Below are 10132 nucleotides of genomic sequence, written 5' to 3'. Positions count from 1 at the left end.
CCAGACATTGAAAAATACGTCTTTTCCAGACGCTGAAATCAGGTAAATTTTTTGTTCTGAATGAAAGCTGAAAATACTTATTTTCCTGATGCTGAAAATACGTATTTTACAGATGTTTAAAATATGTATTTTACAGATGTTGACATCAGGAACATTTTTGGTTCTGAATGAAAGTTTAAAATAAGTATATTATAGACATCCATGTTTGGGCCAAATCAAGGCTGGTCCAGACCGGACAAAATCTGAACCAAACAGACGTCTCTGATTGGTTCGGATTTTGTCTGGACTGAACCAAAAACCAATGTCCGTGGATGTGGAAATCAAGGCTGGTCCGGAACTGCACCAAAAAAGACGTCCAAAAGGCTTTGGCGTCGGTCCGTGCTTACTGATGTGTAGCCTATAGTGTTGCCTGAAATAAAATGTTATGAATGCCCATCTATGTGGTAAGCCTACTGTTTGTAAAACACCCAAAAAAGGACGTCCGGACAGGACCAAAAAAAGACGTCCAAAAGATGTTGGCTCGTGCTTACTGGGGTGTAGCCTACCATGTCAGACAGCAATAGAATTGTATGAATCCCGATCCATGAGGTAGGCCAACCGTTTATAAAACAGGCCATTGCACTGGCTTTATTAGTCTTGATTCCTGTGACTAATCAATTTGGCTATTTAAGCTCTGAATATGAATTACCTGGGGCAGCAGGTAGCCTAGTGGTTGCTGGATCAAATCCCTGAGCTGACAAGGTAAACATCTGTTGTTGTGCCTCTGAACAAGGCAGTTAACCCACTATCCCCCAGTAGGCTGTCATTGTAAATAAGAATTTGCTCGGATCTGACTAGTTAAATGAAGGTTGAATAAATAAATGTGATGTTATCACGAGCCTATCTGCAGTGTGTTTACACAAGTATTTCATTTTATCGCTGTGATCAGCTTGTCAAAATTGTACTGATACAAACTTGAAACCACTGATCATGACAATGGGGTGAAACACCTGGAAAGCAGTTGTGATTGTCCATTTGATTATTTTATTGAGTGCCATTTAGATTAGGCTATTTGATGGGAGAAACCTGCATGATGTAAAAAGTGGCCGTCTCATTACATAGTCATGCATTTTATCTACAGCCAGTAGGCTAGAGAAAGGGCCACATACTCTTTCTACCATGTCCTATATCTGCTACATTATTTATGTAAGATCATTGTTTTGCGCTGCAGAGATGCATCTCTCCAATAGCACCCTGGAGAGGCGCGCTAGGAATGGGCAAGCAAAAAGATTTAGCGCCCCTGCATTATCAAAGGGCGGCATCAGCGCTCACCTAAAAAGCCCATATGCCACTGGTTGAGAGAAATTGTCATTTTGTTGTTGTTGGAGGCGCATCTTGGTCAGTTTAGCTCAGAATATGCCGCCCTCGTCAATCTGCCGCCACAGGCGGCTGCCTAATCCTGTCTAATGAGTGGGCCAGATGTGAGCATAACACGTCAACCCTGTTACCATAGACAGACAGGGTAGAATGTTTTTTACAATTTCATTTTTGTTTTTTTCTGAAGCTTGCATTCAATTGCCACTCCCTGCTGCACACAACAACTTTTATTTCATCCCCCCTGTTACAAGGGGATTTAAGGCTGATTTAAGAAGAAATCGTCAACCCTGTTACAGTCAACCCTGTTACTTTATTTGGCACATAATAGGACTTACTATAGTACTTTTTTATTTAACCTCTTGAGATGGGAAACTTATTTTTAAAAGTTGAACATGTGCTCTTTATGACAGAATGTTAAAATTAGGTAAAATCAAAAGGTTTTCTTGACCAAGTTACACTTCTCAAAAGGCACCAAATTGGTGGAACGACCCTGCTAATCAAAGCCCAAGACAGGAAACAGTACCACAAGAGTAATGTCTCTCTCCTTTCTACAATAGAGATGAATATAAAACTTCTCACTTCATAAGCAACAAGCACCTTTGCCAAATTCCAAATAGTTGGAATTATGCAGTGATTAATTATTTGATCATAAACCCATCTCTCTGAGAGAATAGCTGATTCTGAATATACATAATTTATTCATAGTATTACACCACTTCAAATCAAGATAGTTGTAAGACAGACAGAATGGATTCAGACCCACAGTCTAAAACACAGAAAACATGAACGTGGCCTAAATATGATTATGAAGTTATGTTGCTGATAAATCAAATAATTTTTTTCTGACATTATTGTATACCAATAAAGACCACAATTCAACACAGATTTAATTTGACAGTAATACAATATGCCTGCATGATAAGGCTCTTGGAAATCTCAACAATAATCCATCCATGTTTTTGAACACATATCTGTACCAATGGTTTGTTACATTGATTACATGGCTTCATATGGTATGTTGAATTCTTCTTGTATCCATGAACAAAACCTATTCGGGGTTGTTCATACAACCACAGTGCATCTACCATCGGGAAATGGTAGATCTTTGTTGAAAAAAAAAGCATCATATTGGATTGATGCATGCCTAATAACCAGGCTGCTATTATAGAATATAATTAGTTTTGCTAGTTTGGGTTTTGTGCCCATCCATTGACATAAGTATAAATTGTTAGGGTAAATTGTCTCTCAATTAAGTGAAGGGGAGTTAGATTCTCAATTGTAAGGGATAGATCATATATTGCAAATCAAGAATACTTTCAATTAAAATCAGTCATACTTAATTTGAGTCACTCAATACTTATCACATTATAGAAGCCACAACAGACAATTGTAAACATATATATATTTATATATGTATTTTTTTTGCATTCTCTGCATTCATTAATTTGAAATACAATACTGAGTTGTATTCTTCTCCAGCGTCCATAATGAGGCCAAGTTAAAGTATTCAGTCCATTATAACATTTTTATTTCACAAATGAGATGCCGCATATCTGGTTAATGTAATACACTTTTACTGTATAGCTACCCTCCAAGGTGTGGTTTCTTGGTGGGAGTTGGAGTCATCATTCATGTCTTGAAAGAAAGGAATCCAGTAGTAAAGCATGTTCATTTGAGAGCTGTGCCTAAAACGATCACACAGTAGGCCTACAGTATACGCACCAACATTAAAGTGACTTGAGTTGCCAGCCGAGGAATTGTGAACTAGGCAACCCTTCATTTCTCTAATGACACACTTTTGAGATCCACAGAGGCATAACATTCACAGACAAAACATATATTCTCACAACCATGATAGTTACAGTATATGCACAAAAAGCAATTGTCAACTCAGGAATATGTTATGAGAAAATCAAACCCTTCTGAGTTTAGATAATATAAATCAATAAATAGTGTAGTGCCATTATATTTACTCAGGAAAGGTTTTTGTTGACCATACAGTTACATAAGTTCAAGAGTGAACACAACAGCTGCTCTATCAATGCAAAATGGCCAACAGGACACTTTCCCTATGTGTATTTCAGGGGGAAAGGTTAGAGAAGGTGAGTGAGATTAGGTTTGTGTGGAAAATGTCTAGTCTTATGGAACTATCTACATTATTCACATACCTTATTTCTTTACATTTCATCTGATGATAGATTGGATCGAATAATTTTCTTTCAAATCTCACAATTATTTAAGATATTGTAAAAAAAAAAAAATATTGTAAAAATGCACTGTAAACAAATGGTAAGAAGGAATTTCACATGGATTGCAGATGCTACAGGCTATGTGGCAGTCATTGATGACATAGCAAATTGAAATCATTGGCTGTAAATGCCAAATCGGTTCATTCAATTAAGCATTTCAATCAAACAAACTATTATGAATAAACCAATGCATAAATATTAAATGAATAAAGAAATTATTGTGCATAAAATCAACTGTTAACATACAGTATACAATTGTGATCTCTTCAACGAAGTATCACACATGCCTCCACTGATGTACCCATCTATGGTCAAAGTTCTAACCAACACATGACAGGGAGGGAGGACAATGGTGACATCAAAAGGCCAGACCTACTGCAGTGTCCAACTCTTGAGCATGAACTTGAGCCTCCACTACTTCTCAGTTCAATGACAATATTGCATCTACAACATCTGTTTAGACATATGGTTGTTTAATGGCCAGATCTCTTCTTGTAATGAGACTGGCCAGACAAAATAAACTTGTGCTGTTGATCTTTGCAATGACCTGCTTCTCTGATGCAGTCCTATGCAATCACAACTTTTTGTTTCATCAGACGAGACAGGATTTGTCTGGTGTACTCAAACATTTTCTAACTTTCTGGTTATGTCTACTTTCCCAGAGAGTTTTTTCCTTGACTGTTCAATTTATCTGATTAAAATCTACCTGGCCTTATTTAAAGGTGCATTCAATTATTAATTCAACACCTGCATTGTCAGACTCATTTCACAAGTTAATCCTGGTGTTAGAATGACACCCTCCAAATGAAGACAAGTGTGACACTAGTTATCACTTCTACAGAGAGCATGTGTGACTGTACACGCAAGGAGGGGGTCATTTCATAGTTGGAAGATAGACTTTGCTCTGAATTCAACGTTGTAATATCACACATGCCACACTTGCCAAGAAAAACAAATCCATTTCCCCCATAGGAAAGACACCCTAAAAAGAGGCATGGTGACTTAGAAAGGACTGTCATGTAAACTTTTTAAAAGATGCTAAACATATTCTGGGACTGTTAAGTTTGTGAGGGAAGAATTGTTGTGAAGTGTTGTTCCTCTGTTGAAGATGTCAAGTAACATGAGCATAGCAATGAGCTGTACTATGGCATTTTCTGGAGCAGTATTGCATTTGTAGAGGGATTCCAATTTCCATCAAACATCAACTCTTTCCAATGTCTCTTTTCTTCTCTCTGTAGCAATCCTTGACCACGGAACATAATATGATCCATCCTTTGGCTAGATCCAAGTGATGTAGAAATGTTTTAATTATACAGTAACAACACATTGTTGATAAAGTCATTTGAATGGTGAGATTTTCTTTCTTTTTACAGAGAGAAAACAAGGAAACCAGAGAACGTAGAGTATTGCCATCCGCCAACTAGATTCCCCTTTTCCAGTTTAAGGTAGACCTTGTCCTCTTTATCCAAAAAGAGCAGAACTCCATTGGTGGCTGCCTCTCGAGTTACGTCTTTGTCACCCGCAAAAGCTGAGATGACAGGTTTCCCATTCAACATTAAGTTCACCTAGATGACCCAAAGAGACAGCAATGAGCAAAAATAAATGAGACAGGGGAGAAATACAGTTAATGTCCCCATGATAATACTGTATGCCCATAGCCAAACATTGTAATCATCCACAGCTACCTACTGTAGCTATTTGCTATTCACTTCTGATCTTGGTTAAAATATGAAGTGTGCAGAAGCCCTTCCCTTGACAAAGTACTTTGAAAAAAACACATTATTTTACAGCTTAGTTTTGTCACTCTCTTAAATAGCCAGAATAATAAGATGGTATGTTTAATAAACTAATGTAGTCTCCTCCGACTATTCACACCGTTAGAGAGCTCAGAATTCTCCAGGCTTTGGAGATTCGCAATGAAACTACTGGAAATTGAGGCTACAATTGTACAAACATACATAACCAAAATAGAAGATTAGCCATGCAGTGGCTGTGATTTCCCATGAATGTTTTACAGTACATTTTCCTAACATTAACACAGGTAATTCGCTCATCTATTGAAATTAAGTTATTTGTCAGAGATTTGTTTCAGCTTCCTCTCATAACCTGCAGTGCACCATTCTGTCAATGCAAATCCAATATGTCCAAATAGTCCTACACAGGAAATAGTCCAGAATAGACTTAGACACAATAGTCTTAGAAACATTTCCTAATCTGTAATACACTGTTAATAACTCAATTACAAGGCCCTTTCAAAGAATGTAGCCATAGCAAATGTATAGCAAATGATGTCTCTGGGGAATCAAATTATATCATAACTGGAGCTAAATTGCTGAATCAATTAGGCCAAAACAAATTGCTTACCTGTATAGTCTGGCTCTGGTACACTTTTATAACGTGAAAATTAAAACTGTAGATCCCTTTTCTGGGTGACAAAAACACTGACTCCAATGTGAAATAGTTGCCTATATTCACAAGAACCTAGAGAAAGAAGAATAAAGCATTTTAGAAGGTGAATAAATATTATCCTCAATGGTTCAACTAACTATTCAAATAATTATGGCTTAACCACCAGCTTTTCATCTGGTGATACTCAAATTAGGGTGACAAGACTGTAGTGTTAAATCTGATATTTCAGCAGTCGTAGACCCCTCAACTCCTTAGAGAAAAAATTTACTGACAGTTTTAATCATGTGATGTGACATTCTATGCAGCCTATGACTCAACCTACAAGAGACAAAGAGATTTGCGAGTGTGACTTCAATCAAGCACATCGCCACAAACCTCTAGGACCAACTGCCAGATATAGAGTTAACGATTATTTAACAACAGCGATGACTAAAAACCCCAGCTGTAATCTTGCCCAATAGGCTTCCAATTAGGCAGATTCAGCCAATGATTTATGTAAAGTCTTGGCTATGTTGAGGTGATTTATGTAAAGTCTTGGCTATGTTGAGGTGATTTATGTAAAGTCTTGGCTATGTTGAGGTGATTTATGTAAAGTCTTGGCTATGTTGAGGTGATTTATGTAAAGTCTTGGCTATGTTGAGGTGATTTATGTAAAGTCTTGGCTATGTTGAGGTGATTTATGTAAAGTCTTGGCTATGTTGAGGTGATTTATGTAAAGTCTTGGCTATGTTGAGGTGATTTATGTAAAGTCTTGGCTATGTTGAGGTGATTTATGTAAGGCTTTGGCGATGAAGAGGTGATGTATGTAAGGTCCTTCTAGTTGAGGTGCCACCAGGAGTTGTACTATCACAGTGATTTTAGGATTAAATATTTTGCCTGTGAGGTGGGGGGGCCCCGCAACCAAATCTTGCTTAGGGCCCCCAATATGCTAGAAATGGCCCTGGTACCACCCAATCAAATTGATGAAGCCAAACCAAGCATATCTACCATATGTGTGTGTGTGTGTGTGTGTGTGTGTGTGTGTGTGTGTGTGTGTGTGTGTGTGTGTGTGTGTGTGTGTGTGTGTGTGTGTGTGTGTGTGTGTGTGTGTGTGTGTGTGTGTGGACGTGTTTAACTATTCTTGTGGAAGAAGTCCCCACAAGAATAGTAAGCAAACAAACATTTTACCAACTGGGGACATTTTGTTGGTCCCCACAAGGTCAAATGCTATTTCTATGGGGTTTAGGGTTAAGGTTAGAATTAGTGTTAGGTTAGAATTAGTGTTAGGGTTAGAATTAGGTTTAGGGTTAGGAGCTAGGGTTAGTTTTAGGTTAGGTTAAGGTTAGGTTTTTGGGTTAAGGTCAGGTTTAGGGTTAGGGTTAGGGGTTACGGAAATTGGATTTTGAATGGGACTTAATTGTGTGTCCCCACAAGGTTAGCTGTACAAGACTGTGTGTGTGTGTGTGTGTGTGTGTGTGTGTGTGTGTGTGTGTGTGTGTGTGTGTGTGTGTGTGTGTGGGGGGGGGGGGGGGAAAGAATGAGGGGTAAATTCAGGTGCATGTGTGATTGTGAAAGGGAGTGTGCTATGTCCTATTCTCAGATGAACCCCTACCATTGCTTCTGCCTGCTGGTCATTTATAGCCCTTTATTGTGTTTGATCACATGTGAGCTATGCCCATTATTGTTGATCAATCATAAAAATTTAAATCAACCAATCGGTCAGTCAATAATTAAATATTATTGATACATGTATCTTGCTCTCTAAACCAACTGTTAGACCCCTCCAATTATTTTTGTTTTGTTTTATTATTTCAATTTAGTTCTGCCGGGGAAAAAACCTGCCACTATGTCGTCAATTACCTATGTAGCCTAAAACGTGGATCCTACACAGCATTGCAGCGCAGTTTTATCAGGGCAACTTTGATGTCATAAAGTTGAAGTAAAATGAAAAATTATCTACTATCTCAAAAACATACAAAACCGTCTTACTTGGTCGAAGTATATGATTCTTGTTTTATTGCTCATCTCCGACGGTTCGTGATTGTTGCTCCGGACCGCAGAAAAAGCGACCTTGGAGTTTGCCGCACGTACCGAAATGCCAAGAGGAGAGGACGAGCCCTTCCAATCCGTAGTCGGATTAGAGTCGCAAACCACAAGACATTTGCCCTCCAGGACTACAGGCTCCGTGTCATTCTGAGCTCCCACAAACTCAGAGATCAACGCCAAACTGAACATAAGAACAAGAGAGTTTACCATCACCTTGTACAACAACCGTAACAGCACCATTTTTAAAAAAGACTCTGTATGAAGTTCCGAGTCCTCCTCTCTGGTCCCCCCGTCGCACACGTTTCTGACGCGTTAAAATTCTTATTGGATCCAGCCGTATGCTATATTGGTGAAAGACATATTTTCAACAACATTGAGATCTTCAAATGTTGACAATTGATCGAAATGACGATCCAGTTTATTTTCTCTTTGTCTCATTTTCTTTTACATGATGTTTGTGACTAAAATAATAATCCGAAATAGATGGCTGCATGAGGGCTTCAATCTGAGAAGAAGAAGCGCAATGACTGGTTGATGCTCTGCGACTCCAAATTACGCGGTATGACTACTAGTCCCCGTGGTGATATGCCTACGCACGGTCCAGACGCAGTCATTTACCAACGTATGTATGCAAATATTTTTCACACAGTTCGTTTTTCTTCTGTTATGCATCTTTATCGCCAGGTTTTTATCTTTACATATTCCTCACATCAGTATTTCTGTAGCCTATACCTGACCTCGTTCAAGAAAGTTACAACAATGAGATTGGATACATAGTGGATGCAAGCCAAGGTATGGACTAGACTATTAATCAATTCGATCTTTGGTCATAAGCATAATTGTTTGGAGATCAAACAAAGCTTTTTGTTTAGAACAGTGGATATTTGGTATTTATTTACCACCAACTTATAATAAGCGGTCTTTAAACAATTTAAAGCCTAACCCTCCATAAAGAGTCCCTTAATGACACCAAACGAACCTGAATGGATCCATTAAATGGTATGGAATCCACTTAAAGGAATTAAAAAGTTTTACACACTTCTGCATGTAGACTGGTTGCACCCTCTATTCAGCTATTACATGTCATGACAGGAGTGGCAAGGAGTGGAATGTTAGCTAAAAAGACTGTCAAGAGTATGATGCTCTGTTGTGTTATACAAAACTGCCGACTGGGCACAGATGTCAATACAACATCTATTACACGTTGGTTCAACATCATTTTATTGAAAGGACATAGAAACAACATTGATTCAACCAGTGTGTGCTCAGTGGCTGGTTTGTGAATAGAGGCCTCTACAAAATTGCTCAGCTTTTGACTTTGGAACAGAGCACAAATGTAATTAATATTCCAACAGCAGCTACCCAGCAATTAATTCATTTTAAAACAAATGCAATCTATAGAGAGGGGAACTAAACTGTTTTGTCATTGGAATTGCAGACTCTGGGGCTTTATTAAAAATAGAAATTTCACTGGCAATTATTGCCTATTCAAAATAAATGATAGGATATCGAGATTTTAAACAATGACAATACTGCTTAGCCCCATTATAGGCCAACATACCTCACTGTAAACTGACTTGCCACATAGTGCATACTGTACATTAGTCACTGTAACAATGGTCCTAACAACATCTGGTTAATGGTAACCACTGAATTTAGAGTAAAACTATTGGGTCAAAGAAGCATCAGTTATGAAATAATATTGACTGGCTGTTGCATTCATCTCTGACAGTTGTATGATCTGTGGGAGGGAAACATGTAAGCCATTTGGAGATTGTTCAAGCTTGGGCCATCACAACATGGTCAGCAGTGGACACTTCAAGAGGCTAACTATCTAGGGATAAAAATACTTATTGGTCACAGAGGCACTGTGAATGGTTGTGGGTTTTTCTCTTGTGATTGTCTGTCTGTACAAGGTACGTCCCTGACATTGCAATACCCTGAACTGTCTGAGGTAAAGAAATAGGCTAGCGGCAGGTAGGCTAGTGGCAGGTAGCCTAGCGGTTAGAGAGGTGAGCCAGCAGCCAGAGGCAGCCCTCCAAAATCAGTGTATGTACTGTATGTATGAATGTATGTATGTATATATGTCTTTC

The 10132-nt window shown here is 38.4% G+C and overlaps 1 protein-coding gene across 1 annotated transcript; it reads right to left on the bottom strand.

Annotated features, from left to right (window-relative positions):
• Nucleotides 1-2819: 2819 nt before the first annotated feature.
• cbln4 (cerebellin 4 precursor) lies at nucleotides 2820-8842 on the bottom strand. The gene is made up of 3 exons (XM_014147000.3): nucleotides 7983-8842; nucleotides 5970-6086; nucleotides 2820-5170 (listed from the first exon to the last, which is right to left on the bottom strand). Exons 1-3 carry the CDS (start codon nucleotides 8277-8279, stop codon nucleotides 4973-4975), a joined length of 612 nt encoding a protein of 203 aa, XP_014002475.1. The 5' UTR covers nucleotides 8280-8842; the 3' UTR covers nucleotides 2820-4972.
• Nucleotides 8843-10132: the final 1290 nt, after the last annotated feature.

This window comes from Salmo salar, chromosome 15 (assembly GCF_965601325.2).
Source record: "Salmo salar chromosome 15, fSalSal1, whole genome shotgun sequence".
Classification (NCBI taxonomy): domain Eukaryota; kingdom Metazoa; phylum Chordata; class Actinopteri; order Salmoniformes; family Salmonidae; genus Salmo; species Salmo salar.
The sequence above is the reverse complement of the archived record's forward strand: the minus strand, read 5'-3'. Positions and strand labels throughout refer to the sequence as shown.